Source organism: Hevea brasiliensis, chromosome 15 (assembly GCF_030052815.1).
Source record: "Hevea brasiliensis isolate MT/VB/25A 57/8 chromosome 15, ASM3005281v1, whole genome shotgun sequence".
NCBI classification, from domain to species: domain Eukaryota; kingdom Viridiplantae; phylum Streptophyta; class Magnoliopsida; order Malpighiales; family Euphorbiaceae; genus Hevea; species Hevea brasiliensis.
In genome coordinates this window covers 69,344,566-69,363,945 of record NC_079507.1, presented here as the reverse complement: position 1 = coordinate 69,363,945, position 19,380 = coordinate 69,344,566, and the positions used below count along the sequence as shown (strand labels likewise).

Here is a 19,380-nt window from a genome sequence, read left to right as displayed (position 1 = left end):
AGGCTTGATAGGGTCGATTTCAAATCGACATCGGTGATTAAGATTTAGAAAAATTTGAATTGAATTACAAAAAACTTTTGAATTTTCATTTAATTTCAATTTTGATTTTTATTAATTCTAATAATTGATTTTTTTTTAATTTTTTAAGAAATTTGTTTTTAAATTTGTATTTACTTTAAATTAAAATTTGATCAATTTCAATTTAATTTTATTTTCAAACTTCTCATAATATAAATTTCCTTAAAAAGTGCAAATAATTTACTCTATGTCTATTTTATTTATTTATAAATAATAATAATAATAACAATAATAATAATATCTTTGAAATGAAGATTATATTCATATATAGCCCTTCATTTTGGAGCATTAAGAAGGCATACAAATGACAAATGCATGTGCATATAAAGGAAATAATCCCTTCGCATTATTATGCACACCATAATACCAATGATATACACAGGTAGGGTTTGACTTTCATTTAGTTTGCATCTTACATTTCTACCACTACGTGTGTGTATATATATATACATTATGAAATAATACGGTTTTGAATAATATACTTTTGCATTTAATTTTTTTTTTAATAATTCACTCTAATTAAAATTTAAATTCAAAACTCACAATCTTATACAGAAATGGCTAATGGGTCAAATTTTTGTAGGCATTTGATCCAATCGAATTCTAACAGGACGAGTTTGAAACATATTTGAGTTTAAAGAATAATAGCTATGAGGGGTTCAAATTTTACATATTAGGTATTCGTTATTTGAATTTATTTACATAAATATTTAATTAAATATAAAATATATGTTCTTTTATAATAATATTTATAAATTTTTATATATTATATTTTAAATAAAATAAAATTTAAATATTTTATGAAATTATTAGAATTTTAAAATATAAATTATTAATAAAAAATAATTTTTATATAGATTATTAATTAAAATATATAAAATTAAATAATTTCAGATATTTTTAAGTAATAATAATCGAGTTTGAAATCAATTTAAATTTTGATAATATTAATCGAGTTCAAATTTTAATTACCCGCGGCTATTTCTAATCCTATAAACTCTATAGTATTAACAATGGTGTAAGTTTAGCAATTTATGAGTTAAATAGCACATCTAATTTTGATTTTTCTTTTATTCAGTTGAAGAATTATATATATTTAACAATTTAGTTTTCTTCATTTGGATAACCATTGTCATCTTAATGACCCTCTCTTAATTATTACTTGTGTATTAGAGATGTTATACTATAATGGATTGATAAATACACATAATTTAAATACAAATTGTAGAAAACATTTTCAATTTTGGCAAAGATGCAATGAAGTTGGCAAGGAAATTGGAATTGTTTTTCTGATTTAATTATTTGTTTTTCTTAGATGGAAGTGTTGGTTAGAATTGGGAAATAGTTATTTAAGATTCCAATTAACTCGTAATTGGTAATTAAATATTGGAAATTAAAAAATAATCAAGAGGAGGAAAGGGACATTTTATCTCTCTTTAATTGTCGGCAGACTGCCCTCGATAAGAACCTTCCATATATGTCATCATCTTCAATTTCATTTTTCATTTAATAATAATAATAATTCATCCTTCAACTTTTCAATATCATACGTTTACTATGAGTGCTATAAACTACAGTATGGGTCAAATTTTGCATATATATTTATATAATATTTTCATAATTTAACAATATTTAATTTTTTTTTTAATTTTACAATTTCTTAAAAAGACAAAGATTGTCGAAATTCGAATTTTTAATTTCTTGTATTAATAAGTGTAAAAAAAAAAAAAAGAAGAGGGAAAAGGTTTAAATAATTATTGATGAGTGGGGTATGTGCTTTTATTCCTAATAATGGAATTTGTCAATTAATTCTATTATTGCTTTAGACAAAGCAAAAGGGCATGGTAATTAATTCCATGAAAGAATAAGCTCTGGAGTCATCAAATTAATGGAAATTTAATTTTTTATTTTGAAAAAAATAAAAATATAATGCAAGTCAAAATAATAATAATAATAATAATAATAATAATAATAATAATAATAATGGTTTGTCTTTATCAATTTGTCGGCAATGAATGAAATTGAAAAGGATTGAAAACAGAAATGAGAGGGGTGTACGTGCACTGTACATTTAGGCTTCTTAAAAAGAATCACTCCAATTTGCTTGTCTTTTCCTATCCCTGAAACAACCGTGCCAATGCAGCTGTCATATTATTGTATTTAATTATTTTTTTTATCAATATAGTGAAAATTTAATTAACAATAACACATGAATAGATATATTTTATTTATTTTTTAATAATAATATCAGATAAATCTTGAAATAAATTATTAATTGTGATAAATTATATAATACATTTAATGCGTATGTTTCTTCATTCACACACATATAAAATTTATTTTTTACAATTTATAAAATGACTCATATTTATATGAATATAAAAGATATTTATCTAATAATTTTCAATCAATCGTTTTGTGAAAAACTAGGGAAGTGTGCCATGGAAATGTTCTTATCAATTGCTTGTTGGGTTACATGTGTTTGGAAAGCTTGCAATTGGGATTGGCAATAAGTTGCTTATCTTTACAATATCTATATACATGTTGTAAAGATAAGCAACTTATTGGCAATGTCATTGTTTCTTGCCCATATAGGAATGGCATCTCATATGGTCACATGATAACCTTAATGTATATAAGAGAAAGGGAGACTTACATTGAATAAGATAGCTGTAAAGGATTAGGAGGCCCACCCACATGCAATAGCTTCATTCTTTTCCTCTGCATCTTTCTTTCCTAATCAAATGGCAAAGTATGGTGTCCTGGAGAAAAGCCTTTATATGAGAGGGTGGGGCTTTCAATTTAGTGCATATTTCATGCTGAAAAGTTCCAAAAGCACTTACAGGAATAAATCATTAAAAATTTAAGAGTTTAAGAGGTGAAATATACAAGTAGCTCAGTATTTGAGCATTCAAAATTCCACTAAATATAAATATAGGAAACTCCTTTCCCTATATGTTCTATACCTTGATATAAATTCCAAAAGTCCACAAAATAAGAGGAAAATCTTTTTTATGGTCTTATAAAAAAATTAATATTTATAAATTTATATCACATTTAACTTAAAATTTCATTGTAATAAGTTTATAGGTCCTTTTTCCTTTGTATCTCATTCACTCATTACATCTCTTTCCAATGTGATAAATTTTTACACTTACTTTTTCCCCACTAAACTCCTTTCACCAGGGAATTTTTTCACATTGAGCTATACGTTCCAAATTCAATATTTACAATATCTCAAATGTCAAATCACTCTACTAAGCCCATCACGAGCAAACCATAAGTGAATTGTATTTTTGATTTATTTTATCAATTTTTTCTGATTTCGTTAATTATTATAAATGTATTTAGTAATATATTTTTTTTCTTCAAGAGAAATTTCTAAGAGCCACCACACTAGAGGATCAAGAGTCTCTGCCCTATAAATATGTTTTTCTCTATAAATATGTTTTTCTTTAAGAGAGTACCTTACTACTCCATTGGGCTTTCTTTTTTTTATCGGAAGTCACCACTTCATTAGCCTATTGGGAGTCTTTTTAGTCTTCTCTTAAAGTGTGAAGAAACCACATGAATTATTGATCATCTCAGTACTCATCCTTCTCAAATCTTTAATTTTGATACCACTTATTAGAGATTTAAAGAGCTTAAAATTAAGGAGAACTTTTTTAGTGGCTTTATAAAAAAACTACACTCATTGAATTTAACACTAAATCTTCTTCAAAATTTTAAATTAATGAGTTTATAAGTCTTTATTTATATTTCATTCACTCACCTTATCTCTTTCTAATATGAAAATTCTAACATGCTCACATTTATATGTTTTCCAACACTACTAATAATAGGATACCAAATGCATTTTAGAAGCTACAACCACATGTACGAGTGATAATGGTAGATAAAAATGTGTAACACTCCATGACTTTACATTCATTTAGAAGTGAAGATTCATTTTGGTCCCACTAGCAGCATCTAAGAAATTTGTGACAAAGACAAGATATATGCAAGTTGAGAATATAAGAAAAAACATATATATATATATATATATATATATATATATATATATATATATATATATATATATATATAATAAATGACTAAATATATTTTAGACTGATAGATAACCAAGTGTACTCACTCCAACCCTACCCACAAAATACCTTATTGCTCAGGCTAAAAGCTTTTTTTTTTTCAAGGAAAACAAGCACAAGTCCATTGAAAAGATGACGTGTTAAGTAGGTTAGCATAAGCTGCAATCAAGATGATGGAACAAACCTTTTCACAAAGTCTTATTCGTAGCTTAAAAGCTTCTCCAATTGAAGTATGTTTTTTGATATCAAATCAACTAAATGTTTCTTGCTAGACCCATGAAAACATCACTACTATAATACTAGCCTTTTTTTTTTTTTCTCATGATTATGTTAATGATAAGCATTTGCTTGTTAACGAAAAAGAAAAGAGTGATCATTAAGCAACTAATCTAATAATCAAATGTTTATCTTCTAATAAAGGAAATTAAAATTTTAATACACTTAATCATTCTTTGTTACTATTTATTTATGTTTATAAAATGAAAGGAAGACAATATTTTGACAAACAGCATGGCATGACATGTTTGACAAAAATACCAGTACAGAATTTCTTTTAATATTAGGGACCCGGCAACTAATGAAGAAAAATAAAGGGGGACATACGGATCCTATCCTGAATTTAGACAAGAAAAAAACCACCATCAATGTGCAATTTTCTCATATGTAAAATGTCCGGATTTGAAGAAATTCAAAGAATGAATGTGCTTTAACTATGAGAAAATTTTAAGGTTCAACCTTTATTTATATGAATATATCTTGTAGTATGTTTCATAATTTTTTTTTTTCACTTTATTAAGACGATAAGATTAGACGCGTCTCCATATTTATTAAAAAATATATATATATAATTTTAAAAAATATTAAAATACTAATTTTACTTGTTACAATACCATTTTAATATTAAAATAGAAATGTACAGTCAAATATAGGGTACGTCAACTCTGAAGACTGAAAGTCTAATGATTAAAACGTGTCCAACCCGTGTATGGGTGTCGGTGGCACACAAACGCCACTATGGCGCTTTCTTTGTCAATGGCAAACACAGCCTCTAGACCATAGGTTTATATATATATATATTCAGTCTTAAAACCACACATCTAATATATTTCACCAGAAAGCAATTTTTCGTCATTTAAATTTTGATTTATAATGAAATCCTTTTGCCTTCTATTACAAACATAGTCGCATTTATACAATAGAGAGAGCTTTCATTTGCTAAGAATGCCATGCACTTTTTCTTTTTCTTTTTTTTTTTTTAAAAAAAGAAACTTAAAGAAAAGGAAACTATTTATATTAAGAGACAAAGCATCTAACATAATAAGGTGGAAAATATTCAAAATAGAAAAGGGTGTAAAAAATAAGATGATAAAAATGCCATTGAATAAAAAAATGAAGAGGGAGAAAAAAAAAAAAAAAGGAGGGCACAACAAAAGAGTACGAAATCAATCTAAAGAAAAAGAATGAAATCCATTTTACAGCTAAAATGTTGGCACGCGAACTAAACACGTTGGATTTTTATGAGCTTTTCAGCATTGCAAAAGCCAACAAGAGAAATGGACATAACCCCTTTGTCTCTCTGACCATGTTCTAGGCAGGTGGGATGTTGGTTTTCTCTTGATCGCAACCGAGAAATTCGGAGGTCCATTTTGGATCTTGATTAAGACCCATCACTCGCACATTTCCACAGATTTGGCCTTTGCAAAATAATTTATTGGCATATCTCAGTAGTAAAGAAAATAGAACATAACCAACACTATGCCCCATTCGTATGTCACTACGTTCTTCTACTTTTCTATATTCTGGCCAATTTCTTCCCACCTCCTAGGCCCAACTTGTTATGGATGGTTGTCCAATAAAATTCTAAAAAAATGTTCATGAAAAATAAATGTTATGATGGTGGCCATGGCAAGGTAGAATAAGTATTCAAGGTTAATCAAATAAACTTCCCATATCAAGACATGCTACAAAAGTTGTGATGAAATGCAATTAAAAAAAAAAAAAAGAAAAAAGTTGTGCTGAAAAGTGAAAACAATGACCATATTTTATATAGTACTAACCCTAGCTTTTATGCTAATTAGGGAACCAGTAATTAAGATTTGATACTCACTGACAAATCTCCAGCTCAAATCCCATTGAAACTGGAGTACAATTTTGTTTAGCTCATCTATTAACCTACAATATATAAATATAATATATTTCTCCTCATAAGACTAGTGGAATGGAAGTTTATTTAAATCTCCTGACAAAAACGTAAGATCGGTCTCATCTAAACCAATAAATCTTCCAGATAGACCTTCAGCTATAATGAATAATGCTGGCAAAATCCCAAAATTTAATTCATTTTGTACAGATAGGTATGCATGATTATGTAATGATAACAGCAGACCTCATTGTTTTGGCACAACTTTCAGCTCCTCACTTCTTTCAGCAGTTGCATGCTTTGCATCTGGGTGACTCTTCAACACCTATATAAATAACAAAAAGTAAAGGTAAAATCATAAATTCCACGACAACAATAAGGTCAATAATTGAGAGTTACCTGGTAAGCTGTCAAGAAGCAAAAGCATCCGTGGCAGCATAATCTAGTTGCTTCTTTGATAAAACATCTATTTCCCAGTTTCCCAGTCTAATTTTGTTCGACTTTTGAAGCTGCAGGTTTTACTCACTGCATTAGGAATTCCCAAAAAAAAAAAAAGGCCAAAATAACTTGGAAGACAAACATCAAACGCCATATTCCAGTCAGTTGTCGATGAACAATTAAGGTGTTTGTAACTAAGACAACATGAGATTGATGCCGCAACATTGTCAATTAATATGAAACACAGATTGGGGCTCTTAAAACAATTGCACAAGAGAATAAAGAAAGACACTAAGAACAGAAGATGAAAGAAACGGAGGAGATATAAAGAGGATCCATGCAATTATGATAATCAGTCATTCATCATATCAAGTCTTTTGATAACGCATATTGTGCCCATTTATGACCACACGATAATCAATCACGACAATGTTACAGGATATTATTTCGTTTAGTACAACTTAAATCCTAATAAAAGTAGGGAAAAAAATTATGTATGTATTAAAGCATTAACGCTTGGTTGGTTACAATAATCACTAGAATTCTCCCTGTGTACACCAGGCTAGGAATCTCCAACATAAGAATCCTTGTAACGGGCAACCCAATTTCCCACATTGACTTAAACTCCTGAAACATGTGTGGCAAACGATAAAGAAGCATAAAGGGTACTGACATGGTTTTCCAATTCATTGCTCTATTGAATTTCACCCGTTAAATTCCATTATGCTCCATTTGCAATAAAGGATCAACGGAGTACTCCATAGAAGATATAAATTTAAATAGGATCAACAAAAAGATAACACACAAATTAAAAACTATATCACCATAAACCAACTCCAAAATGTTCATTATGAATAATGACACGGCTGCAGAAATGGTTAGGCAGAACATTTATAAATGTCTCTTTTCTGAATTCCAGCACTGAAAATATAAATCTAAACTAAAAGCGGCGAATGCGAAAAAGTGGGGTTCGTGTATACAAGAGACGAGCAAAGAATAAGTACCTAGACAAGGAGATATCGAAAAGGGTCCAGATCGGAATTGGGCAACTGGCTAGTTTTTCGGAGGTCTAGGTCATTTTGGGGAGGTGAATGTCGTATCCCGATAACGGAAGACTAAGGAGTAGTGGTCTTGGATGTGGATCGTTGAAATGAGGCTTCGATGGCATCAATAGCTTGGAGCTCCTCCTTTGTGAGGGGCTGATCCCAGTCCGAAATTGAAAGAGATGGAGAAGCCATTTTGCTATTACTGTCACCGCTGCTGGACTCTTGGGATTGCATAACAATTTTAATTTTGGCTGTGGGAGTGTTTGGAGGGAGTTTGATTAAATCCGTTCGGCAAATGGGAAAGTACGAGAAAATGAGAGAATTTCCCATTTCCGATTAGAGAGGTGCTCCGCCTCCGTTTTAGCGCGCATCGATACATACAATTCTATTTTTCCACTTCGAGCTTCGCGCTTTACAAACCTTTTGAATGCAAAATTTTTCTAGAAAAACATCCAATTGTTTTTTTTTTTTTTATATATATATAATTTTGAACGAAATTTTCATATTTTTGCATTTTTATATTTTAATGTTTTTATATCGTATTTTTTTAAAAAAAGTTATTAGTTAATTTTAATTTTAGTTACCATTGCTATAAAATTTTATTTTCTACGAGTTCCTGGTCCATAGAAATTGAAACCTAATACATTGCAGGTGAATTAAACCCAACCGTCCTATAAGTTACATCCAAGACTTTTTTTTTTTCCCTCTTTTGATTGAGGCATCGAAAAGAGCATCTAGCAGATCACACATAACAAAAAGAATAGATTTCATTTATCAGTTATTGGAAAGTTTAAAAAATCAGTAACTCATTGCTTAATTAATTGAGGAATAACCACATAATCAAAAGACAATATGAAAGTAATACATTCCCAAGTCATTGAGAGGATGAAACATCCTACCCCAATAACAAAACATGAGGACCAACAATAAACTTCAAATGAAATGAAAATTTCATTGCTAATCTACAAGACCAAAAAAGCCAACAAAGATTGAAGAAACCCTATTCTCTTTCCAGCGAAGTAGATTTTCAATGACTCAGAAGCTAAATAATATAAAGTATTTAGACCTAATTCTTATACTTCATTTCGGACATCAGGAAACCAGGCATGTCAAAGGAGGAAGCAAACTTCTCAACATCAGCCTTGAGAGCCTCAATGTCCTTGTTGTTCACCAGACCCTTGTTGAAGTCCTTCAACAGCTTTCCATGTTCTTTCTGAATGCTCAGAGTGATGGTTACAGCACGGTGGAGGAATTCTGCAATTTGCTCAAAGTCCCCCTCAACCAAACCTCTTGAAGTCATGGCCGGGGTCCCTGCAAATACAAACTCCAATCAATAATTCACAACTACTAGTAAAATGAGGGGTTTTGTTTAGAATTGAACATGATCTGAAAGGTTAACTACCATCTTCCTCCCCATCAGTGAGAATTTTCCACAATTGACTCCAAGATTTCTTTTAAGACAGTGGAACAGAGTTGCAACCAATTCAAAGCAAATATATAACTTAATACTATGGTGTTGCATTTCTGGCAAAAATGAGGCAAAACAACTTCTGAACAAAGATCCTACCATCTTTTTCAGCTCCAAAACATAATTATACTCTCACATTCCTAGACTTGAGAACTTTACCATAGTTACCCTAAGAGAGGCAGTTTGATACGAGGTTAACAAGGGGTAATTTTTATTTTTGTAAATTTTAACCTCTCATTAATGTTGTTTAGATACTTAAAGAGATTAGATTAACTTTTCACCTTATTAATAATTATGCCTTTTTTATTAATAATTATGCTTTTTTTGAGAGGTTAAATGTTAACTTGGGGAGGCTAGATTAATAACTGCCATCTTTAAAGGTTAAAATTTATAAGGGTAACATTTAATCCTTGATGTTTTAACTTTCAACCAAACACATCCTAAATGTGATGTCAATTACTTATAGGGGTAGATAATCATACCGATTCTTACACCTCCAGGAGCCAAAGCACTGCTGTCACCAAACACAGCATTTTTGTTTACAGTGATATTGCAAAGGTCACACAACTTTTCAACCTTGTTGCCTGCAAGAAATATCATTACAGAATCAAAATGCATAACAAAACAAATTTACATAGCCAGTAAATTCCACAAGCCAAGTGAACTCAAATCTTATACCAGTCAATCCAAGAGGCCGAAGATCCCACAGGACAAGGTGGTTCTCAGTTCCTGCAGTGACTAGCTTGTATCCCTTGCTCATCAAGTAGTTTCCAAGGGCAACTGCATTTGCCTTGACTTGTTTGGCGTAAGCCTTGAACCCAGGGGTCATGGCCTGTTTCAATGCAACAGCCAGAGCACCAATCTGGTGATTGTGGGGACCACCCTGAAGAGAGGGGAAAACTGCAAAGTTGATCTTGTCTTCAAAGTCATAAACTGCATCCTCTGGCTGGCCCTTCTTGGCTGGTTTAGGCCCCTTCCGGTAGAAGATCATACCAGCCCTGGGACCCCTCAAGCTTTTGTGGGTGGTGGTTGTGACAATATCACAGTACTCAAAAGGGTTGGCAGCTTCCTAGAGGCAAAAAAAGAACAGTATAAATTTAGACCAAACTGAGATCTTACACAAATTTCAATACTGCTACAGATTCACACTCAAGATAATGATCTATCTACAATGCGAGCTCAAGATAATGATCTGTCTACAATGCGAGTTTACTTATGGGACACTATATTTGAAGAAGTTACCCGAAGCACATTTTAGGAAAAAAAAAATACAATTGACATGGAAACTTAGGTCTTTTGATAATTGTAAACTTAGATACATTTACAAATACCATCTCCATGACCAGATCTTAGTATGGCATGTACAACCTATCTTAGTTACCTTAATAGAAAGCAAGCCCAAATCCAATTGGCATTAAATTCAATTAGATACGTGCAGTCTCCAAGAACATATATCATTTAACCAATAAATTTCATGCTCCACAGCTCCTGGCACAACCCATACAATGAGGGATCCACATTTCAACAATATGCTAAGCATCCAACAAAAAAATATATGTATATTTAAATTTTTCTTCCCCAAGCCAAATGCTCAATACTTGTACGAGGTAGTCAACCATAAAAATGCTCCAATACAGCAAACCAAAAAAGACATAATCAATCAGCTCAATGTTTTAAAACTTTCAATTTGCATAAAAAAATGGAGAATATATGACAGAGGAGTAAAGAAGTTTAAAACCCAAATCTATAATTTGTAAATGAAGCTATTGTACACAAAACCAAGATCCAATCTTTCACATTTTAGACTCCACTGAACAACCAAAAACCAAACACAAATCAGATCCAGTAAAAGCAATAAAGCACATGCAAGTTAAAAACAGAGATCCAACTGGAACAATTACCGAATCAAATACATATATGTACCTGAGCAGCAACGAGACCACTAATGTGAGCCATATCACAAAGCAAAAGCGCACCGCACTTGTCCGCAACAGACCTGAACCTAGCGTAATCCCAATCCCTGGGGTAAGCACTGCCACCACAGATGATCAACCTGGGCCTAAAATCCATTGCCTTCTCCTCCAACTTATCATAATCAAGGTACCCAGTTTGAGAGTTAACCTTATAAGGCAAGCTCTCAAAATAAATCGAGGTAGCGGAGATCTTCTTGCCACCAGAGGTGTAGTACCCATGAGTCAAATGACCACCGGAAGGAAGGTCCAACCCCATGATCCGGTCGTGGGGCTGAAGAACGGCAGTGTAGGCTGCGAAATTAGCCGGAGAACCGGAATAAGGCTGGACATTAACGCCCCATTTGGTGGGTTCGAGATGGAAAGCTTGAAGAGCGCGGGAACGGCAGAGGTTCTCGATCTCGTCGATAAACTCATTGCCACCGTAGTAACGGTTGCCGGGCATGCCCTCAGAGTACTTGTTAGTGAGGGCACTGCCAAGGGCCTCAATGACAGCGAAGGAGGTGAAGTTCTCGGAGGCGATAAGCTCGATTCCGGTACATTGGCGGCGCTTCTCCTTCTCGATCAAGTCGTGGATTTCTGGGTCCACAGTGTGCAGGGGAGAATTGCCCCAAACGCTCACTGGATCCATATCGAAAGATCGAGAGAGCAGGCAGGAGAGAGAGAGAGATGTTTAGAGGTAGAGAGGTGCGCGAAGTGGAGGATTTTTTGGGAGGTTTATAAGAGATGATCAGAGATGGCTAAGATTAGAAAATTACATTTATGGCCTTTTTTAAATAATATTTTGTTTTAATATTATGGTGGGGGTTGGTGGGCAGGAAACTTTATTTAGAGACTAACATTTACATTGAAATTGAAATTTACTTAAATAATTAATAATTTTAAGTTATTATATTAAAATAAAATAAATTTGATAAAATTAGTAATATTTAATTAATATATTTGAAAATGATTTTTTATAATAATTTAAATAAAATATTAAACACATCATAACAGTAAAAAAAAATCGACATCCATATCGTTTATGAACAGTGAATACAATGAGTCATTATATGATAAATAAAAATTTTACTAAATTATTTTCATCACTTTATCTTCCCAAAAAAAAAAAATAATCGAGTGAAGATAAGTGCATTAAGGACTAAATCCAAAAACGGTGGCCAGACATGGCGTTGCTAAAACAAGTGTAAGGCCTTGTACGTACGTGTCATGTTCGTGGTGTTTAACATTTGCATGAAATTCTGTACCCGAAATGTCCTCCCGTTGTTAAAAACAACTGCTAAAAAACAGTTTTTTAAATATAATTTAATATAAGATTTCGTTTGATTTATGAAAATTATTTTTTTAATTTTTTAATATTTAAAATACTTACCGTATGAATTAAAAAATATTTTTTAATTAAATGAAAAAAATAAAATATTTATTAAAAAATTATTTTTAAATTTTAACAATCTTATTTAAATATAAAAATTCATATTATTAATTTAATATTATAATTAAATAATAAAAATTTTTAATTAAAAAATATTGTTCATATAAAATATTTTTTTTGTATATAAAATATTTTTTTAAATAAATAAATGCTAAAATTAATAAATTTTAATATTGATGATACTAAAAACATCAAACTTTTTTCAAATTATTTTTTCAGCCTTTAAAATAATATTTAAAAAAAAAACAATTTCAACATTATGTATCTTTTTATTTGAAAAATAAATTTTTTTATGAAATATTATCCACCATTGATTTAGAATAAAATATTTATATTATATATAATATTTTGATAAATTTTATTCAATTAACTTTTTAAATAAAATTATGTCTAATTTATTTTCTCCACATAATATTAAAGCATATTTACTTTTATTTTGTGCCATTTATATAAAATTTGAACAAATCTTCACTTTTTAATTACTTTTTGAAGTGGAATTATATTGTATCCATATGTAAGTAAGACTTAAAATCATTATTATTTTTTTTTTTTGGCCAAAGACATTTCATTTCAAGAAAAGCTTAAGAAGGCAGAGAAGTGTTTGCAAAGCATATTTGCTCCATAGGATTGTGCAAGAATGAATCATCATGAAGGGCTTTCGAAGCTAAATAATAGGCTACCCTATTACACTGTCTCTTAACAAAATGAAAGGAAATCTGATCAACATAGTAACCCAGCGAATATCAATGATTAATACCATAAATCTCTTTGTTCAAAAATAAGTTGTAAGTCCTTGTTAGAGTTGGTGGGTGTAGGCAAGCGTACGTTGTAGAAAACTAGTCCATTATTCCTTTTTTTTTTTTTTCATAAGATATTGGAGAAGGAAAAGTTACAAGTTTTGAAGTTGGTGAGAGACTTTGGGTTGTTGAAGGACCATTTGGTCATTTGGCTGGAGCACCAACTCCCCTGATACTGACACTTTCCTAGTTTCCTTCCCTCAACATCGCCCTTTCTGCCATGCCATACTACCATGGATGCTGGCCTTCACTTAATTTCTTCTGATTTGTTTTTATTTACTCCTGATATATAAATTGTAAATTAGGATTACAAATCCCATTTTAAAATAAAAGAAAAATAACAATACATGAAAAAAATATTAATTCATTTATTTCTTAATTTCAAAAACACAATTGAATAGAAATATTGAGTTGATTGAATTAAAGTTAGTCCAAGGTATGATTGTTGGTGATCTTTACCAACCCCCAACTATAAGATAAGGAGATTTTGGTCTTTTAGGGTATATTTTATGTCAACTTGTCAAATGCAGGTTACTGCTTACCCACAATCATTAAGATCAACAATTAATTTTGTTACCTTTTTTTTAATTTTTGTGCTTCACATCAAAATCCTTTTATAATAATATTGTCTTAGTGGTCACTCATATTTATTTTGTTTATATAAATTAATTATTTTTTTTAATTGCATTAAAATGAGAGTCCTCTAAATATAATGATCATAATTTCTTTAGATTAAGACCGAAATCATCGATTGATATTCTCGATTTAACTCAATCCTATAAAAAAAGACCTATCATTAAACGTGAGGTAACACTTAATGAAATAAATTATTGGATAATCTGTTATCTTTTTTTATTATATTTTTAAGTAAATATAATATTTAATTGTTATATTAATGAAAAAATTTAATTTAATTAAATTAAATTAAAGTGAACAAGGTCATCTCATTGAGTTTATAACCAAACTATCACATTTGGCTTGATTCAATAGTTAGGTGTGAATATTCAAAACATGCACAGCAAATATTAAACAATTTCAAGTGGACAGAATCTCCTAAACTAAAAGGCCTAAAAAATTTTTTCACCAACCCCACTTGCATTGGACCATACCAAATTCAAGTTTATTTCATTTGATGTTGACCATAATTATAAATAAATAATAAAAATAGCCACGATAAAAACTCTTATGTTTCCATAAGATTAATCACTAAATATGTCTTTTTAATTTATAATAAAAATATATTGAATATTTTGCCCATTCTTTAAATACATTTTCCCATTTATAATAAAAATCTCCCTAATAATTTTAATATTATTAAAGTAAAACTCATCAGAGGGCAGTCGGCACAAATTTTTTTTTTTTAATTATTTTATTCTCATGTCACCGAACCCCTATTTGGCTTAACTCAATACCGCAGCAGTTAAAGCGTTGGGGCCTACCATTCTATGGACCGCAGCTCCCGCAGCATTTGTGAGTTCCCAGAACATATTAAGAAACAAATTATTCAAAGGAAAATTATGGCTTCCCCAGTGTGTGAGCTTCAGTAGATTACTTGCTTGCTGAACCATTTTCAGGTGCCACTCAAGCTTCCCATCCCCCTTCATTGCGACAATCAAACTGCTATGCACATTGCAGCTAATTCAGTCTTCCATGAAAGAACCAAACACAATCAACTCACTCAAGGGTTCATTCACTTGATTCATATTTGCTTGCTTGTTCTCGCGGCTCCATCATTCATGTTTCTAGTGTCCAAGAAAGGCTTCATGTCATTTCATCCAGCTCCATCTCGATGGGGAGATGGTGGTGCTCTGTAACTAATTGAAGCGGTGCGTTTTTGTTTAAAGTGTAATGTTGTGCTTCATTGCTAGTGAAACGCAGCGCAGAGGGAGAGCTGGTTTTCGTTGTTCGAAATCAGCTAGGCAGTTAGAAATAGCGGGAAATTTTTCTTTTCTTTGTCTAGCTGTATATGAACTCAGTTGTTGCTTTTGTTCAATCATATACGAAGATTGCACTTATTCTACTATCAAACCTTTTAAATTTGCAGAATTTTTGACAACTGAGAAGCTAACTAATGTTAAGTTATTAGACCTAATTCTTGTACTTCATTTCGGACATCAGGAAACCAGGCATGTCAAAGGAGGAAGCAAACTTCTCAACATCAGCCTTGAGGGCCTCAATGTCCTTGTTGTTTACCAGACCCTTATTGAAGTCCTTCAGGAGCTTTCCATGTTCCTTCTGGATGCTCAAAGTGATGGTTACAGCACGGTGAAGGAATTCTCCAATTTGCTCAAAGTCTCCCTCAACCAAACCCCTTGAAGTCATGGCCGGGGTACCTGCAAACACAGACTCCAATCAATAATTCACAACAACTAGTAAAACTGGGGGTTTTTTCAGAATTGAATATGATCTGAAAGGTTCACTACCATCTACCACCCCATCAGTAAGAATGAGAGATGAGGGACAAAATCAGCCGATAATCACTCGTTTTCCAAAACTGACTCCAACATTTCTTTCAAGCCAGTGGTAGCTACCAAATCAAAGTTATGTACAACATGATACTATGGTGCTGTATTTCAGGCAAAAATGAGGCAAAGCAACTTCTGAACAAAGATACTACCATCTTTTTCAGGTACAAAATAAAATTACACTCTCACATTCCTAGACTTGAGAACTTTACCATAGCGGTTTAACCCCAAATGTGATATCAATTTCTTATAGGGGATAGATAATCGTACCAATTCTTACACCTCCAGGAGCCAAAGCGCTGCTGTCACCAAACACAGCATTTTTGTTTACAGTGATGTTGCAAAGGTCACATAACTTTTCAACCTTGTTGCCTGCAAGAATAATATTACAGAATCAAATTGCATGATAAAACAAATGCACATAGCCAGTAAATTCCACAAGCCAAGTGAAAAATCTTATACCAGTCAATCCAAGAGGTCGAAGATCCCAGAGAACAAGGTGGTTCTCAGTTCCTCCAGTGACTAGCTTGTATCCCTTGTTCATCAAGTAGTTTCCAAGAGCAACTGCATTTGCCTTGACTTGTTTAGCGTAAGCCTTGAACCCAGGGGTCATGGCCTGTTTCAATGCAACAGCCAAAGCACCAATCTGGTTGTTGTGGGGAGCACCCTGAAGAGAGGGGCAAACTGCGAAGTTGATCTTGTCTTCTAAGTCAAAAACTGCATCGTCTGGCTGGCCCTTTTTGGCTGGTTTAGGCCCCTTCCGGTAGAAGATCATACCAGCCCTGGGACCCCTCAAGCTTTTGTGGGTGGTGGTTGTAACAATATCACAGTACTCAAAAGGGTTGGCAGCTTCCTAAAGGCAAAAAAGAAAAGCATAAATTTAAACGAAACTGAGATATTACACATATTTCAATACTGCTACAGATTCACACTCAAGATAATGATCTATCTACAATGCGAGTTTACTTACTGGAACACCAAATTTGAAGAAGTTATCCCGAAGCTTAAACACTAACCAATTGACATGGAAACTTAGGTCTTTTGTTAATTATATACATATATGTATGTATGTACCTGAGCAGCTACGAGGCCACTAATGTGAGCCATATCGCAAAGCAACAGCGCACCGCACTTGTCCGCAACAGACCTGAACCTAGCGTAATCCCAGTCCCTCGGGTAAGCACTGCCACCACAGATGATCAACCTGGGCCTAAAATCCATTGCCTTCTCCTCCAGCTTATCATGATCAATGTACCCAGTTTGAGAGTTAACCTTGTAAGGCAAGCTTTCAAAGAAAATCGAGGTAGCAGAGATCTTCTTGCCACTAGAGGTGTAGTACCCATGAGTCAAATGACCACCGGAAGGAAGGTCCAACCCCATGATCCTGTCGTGGGGCTGAAGAACGGCAGTGTAGGCCGTGAAATTAGCCGGAGAACCGGAATAAGGCTGGACATTAACGCCCCATTTGGTGGGGTCGAGATGGAAAGCTTGAAGAGCGCGGGAACGGCACAGGTTCTCGATATCGTCGATCAAGCCAACGAAGGAGGTGAGGGGACTGCCAATGGCCTCAATGACAGCGAAGGAGGTGAAGTTCTCGGACGCTATGAGCTCGATTCCTGTGCATTGGCGGCGCTTCTCCTTCTCGATCAAGTGGTGGATTTCTGGGTCCACGGTGTGCAGGGGAGAATTGCCCCAAGCGTTCACTGGATCCATTTCGAACGTTCGAGAGAGAGAGAGAGAGAGAGAGATGTTTAGAGGTGGAGTGGAGAGGTGTGAGAAGTGGAGGATTTTTCTGGCAGATTAATAAGAGCATATCTGAGCTTGCATGGCGTTACGAAAACAAGTGTTGAAGCCTCCACCCTCTCACGCATGAAATGTGTGATCTTCCCATGCATGCAACTCAAAAATTAACTTTGGGAAATTTCTCACCAATCAAAATGAAAATCATTGATTGATGTCGGTGTCGGTAAGAATTATTTTTAACTTTTCCATTTTAAAATAAAATGAAATTTTAAAGAATTATGGTGAGATTAACATAGAATGATAAATAAATTATAATGACACATATATAAATATAATAATTATTATTTAAAAAAAAAATTATAAGCTGTAAAGATTTTTCTTATTTTGATGAATATATAATAAATTTAAGATATAAAATATATAATAAAATTTATTTATTAAATATATGATATTTTGATTTAATTTTTAAATAAAAATTTTTCATTATGTGAATTTGTCAAATCCAGATTCCTGTTTACCCACAATCAAAGCTAACAAAAAGATCAACAATTTAATTATGTAGCATTGTATGGGCATCCTTTTCAAACTATGCCACCTGCTGGAGTTATATTTTTGTAATATACTTTTGTGGTTCACATCTAAATCCTTTTTTTTTTTAAGAAAATAAATATTATAAATAATTTAAAATTATTTTTTTATTTGTTAGAGAGTTGTTTGCAATTATAACATATCAAATTTATTATTTATCTAAAAATCACTTTTTTAAATCACTTTCATTAAAATAAAACTAAATCATTAAAAAAAAAATAAAAATTTTTATAAACTTTTTCAATTTTAGTAATTATTTAATTTTATCAATTTAATTTCAAATTTTTATGTTAGTCTCAATTTTAATTAGTAATTAGCTCAATTAGATTATTTTATTAATAAAAGTAATTCAAATATTTACTTACATTATTAATATTAGTCAATTTTTTTTATTTTTAATTAATTTTAATAATTATTCTTAAATTGTTAAAAATATTATTTTGATTAATTTCTCTGTCATTTTAATGTTATAATTAAATTTATTTTGATTGTATTATTTATTTATAGTTAATGTTTAAATATTTATTTTTTTACCTTAAATTTATAGAAAATTATGAAAAAAAGTCAATTAAAAGCAGAAGTGAAAAGAAAGAGGAAAAAGAAATAAAAATTAAGTTAATAGTATTTGATATATCATTTATTTATTATATTTTATCAGTATAAATTTTATTAAAATTAATAAAAATATTAAATTATTGAATAAATTAATACGATTGAAAGCGGTAACTAAAAAAATTATTTATAAAGTTTGTGTGTTTCTGTATTTTCCTTGTGAGGGAAAGCCTTGCTGATTTTTTTTAGTATTGTTACTCTAACTAGAAATTAATTTAAATATGCTTAAATAGATTAATAAAAAAATATATATTTTTTATTAATTTAAATATTTTTTTTAATATCAATTAAATTTTAGGACAGTAAGGAAACAGCGAGAGACAAATTAAATATTTTTTCAAATGGGCTCGGCCCACGTTGTTTTCTCCAAGGAAATTCTTCGTCTAATGATGCACTTAATGTTTAATTAGCATCCTAATAAACCCTTTTAATCACAAAATTGACTACATAGCACAACCCAAATCATCACTAATCAAATACCTTACACGTTTCAGTCTAACCCACTTCTCTGCAGC

At 31.6% G+C, this 19,380-nt stretch overlaps 2 protein-coding genes and 1 long non-coding RNA gene across 3 annotated transcripts; all 3 read right to left on the bottom strand.

Annotated features, from left to right (window-relative positions):
• Positions 1–5,570: 5,570 nt before the first annotated feature.
• LOC110671667 (uncharacterized) lies at positions 5,571–7,780 on the bottom strand. Its single transcript, XR_009144105.1, has 4 exons — positions 7,749–7,780; positions 6,706–6,815; positions 6,553–6,631; positions 5,571–6,026 (listed from the first exon to the last, which is right to left on the bottom strand). It is a non-coding gene; the product is annotated as an uncharacterized LOC110671667 (long non-coding RNA).
• A 799-nt stretch (positions 7,781–8,579) lies between these two features.
• On the bottom strand, positions 8,580–11,932 carry LOC110671650 (serine hydroxymethyltransferase 4). The gene is made up of 4 exons (XM_021834177.2): positions 11,182–11,932; positions 9,937–10,327; positions 9,741–9,842; positions 8,580–9,101 (listed from the first exon to the last, which is right to left on the bottom strand). The coding sequence occupies exons 1-4, from the start codon at positions 11,857–11,859 to the stop codon at positions 8,857–8,859; spliced, it is 1,416 nt and encodes a 471-aa protein (XP_021689869.2). The 5' UTR covers positions 11,860–11,932; the 3' UTR covers positions 8,580–8,856.
• Positions 11,933–15,331: 3,399 nt separating this feature from the next.
• On the bottom strand, positions 15,332–17,664 carry LOC110671651 (serine hydroxymethyltransferase 4-like). The gene is made up of 4 exons (XM_021834178.2): positions 16,997–17,664; positions 16,385–16,775; positions 16,193–16,294; positions 15,332–15,790 (listed from the first exon to the last, which is right to left on the bottom strand). Exons 1-4 carry the CDS (start codon positions 17,633–17,635, stop codon positions 15,546–15,548), a joined length of 1,377 nt encoding a protein of 458 aa, XP_021689870.2. The 5' UTR covers positions 17,636–17,664; the 3' UTR covers positions 15,332–15,545.
• Between the last annotated feature and the right edge of the window lie 1,716 nt (positions 17,665–19,380).

Bases quoted from the DNA above. Each gene is read 5' to 3' on its own strand.
- LOC110671650 (XM_021834177.2), bottom strand. From the start codon at position 11,859: ATGGATCCAGTGAGCGTTTGGGGCAATTCTCCCCTGCACACTGTGGAC. The intron at 10,328-11,181 runs GTACATATATGT...TTTTGCCTCTAG, and splicing joins GTGGTCTCGTTGCTGCTCAG to GAAGCTGCCAACCCTTTTGA. The intron at 9,843-9,936 runs GTATAAGATTTG...TATTTCTTGCAG, and splicing joins TCGGCCTCTTGGATTGACTG to GCAACAAGGTTGAAAAGTTG.
- LOC110671651 (XM_021834178.2), bottom strand. From the start codon at position 17,635: ATGGATCCAGTGAACGCTTGGGGCAATTCTCCCCTGCACACCGTGGAC. The intron at 16,776-16,996 runs GTACATACATAC...TTTTGCCTTTAG, and splicing joins GTGGCCTCGTAGCTGCTCAG to GAAGCTGCCAACCCTTTTGA. The intron at 15,791-16,192 runs GTACGATTATCT...CTGTGTTTGCAG, and splicing joins TCCTGGAGGTGTAAGAATTG to GTACCCCGGCCATGACTTCA.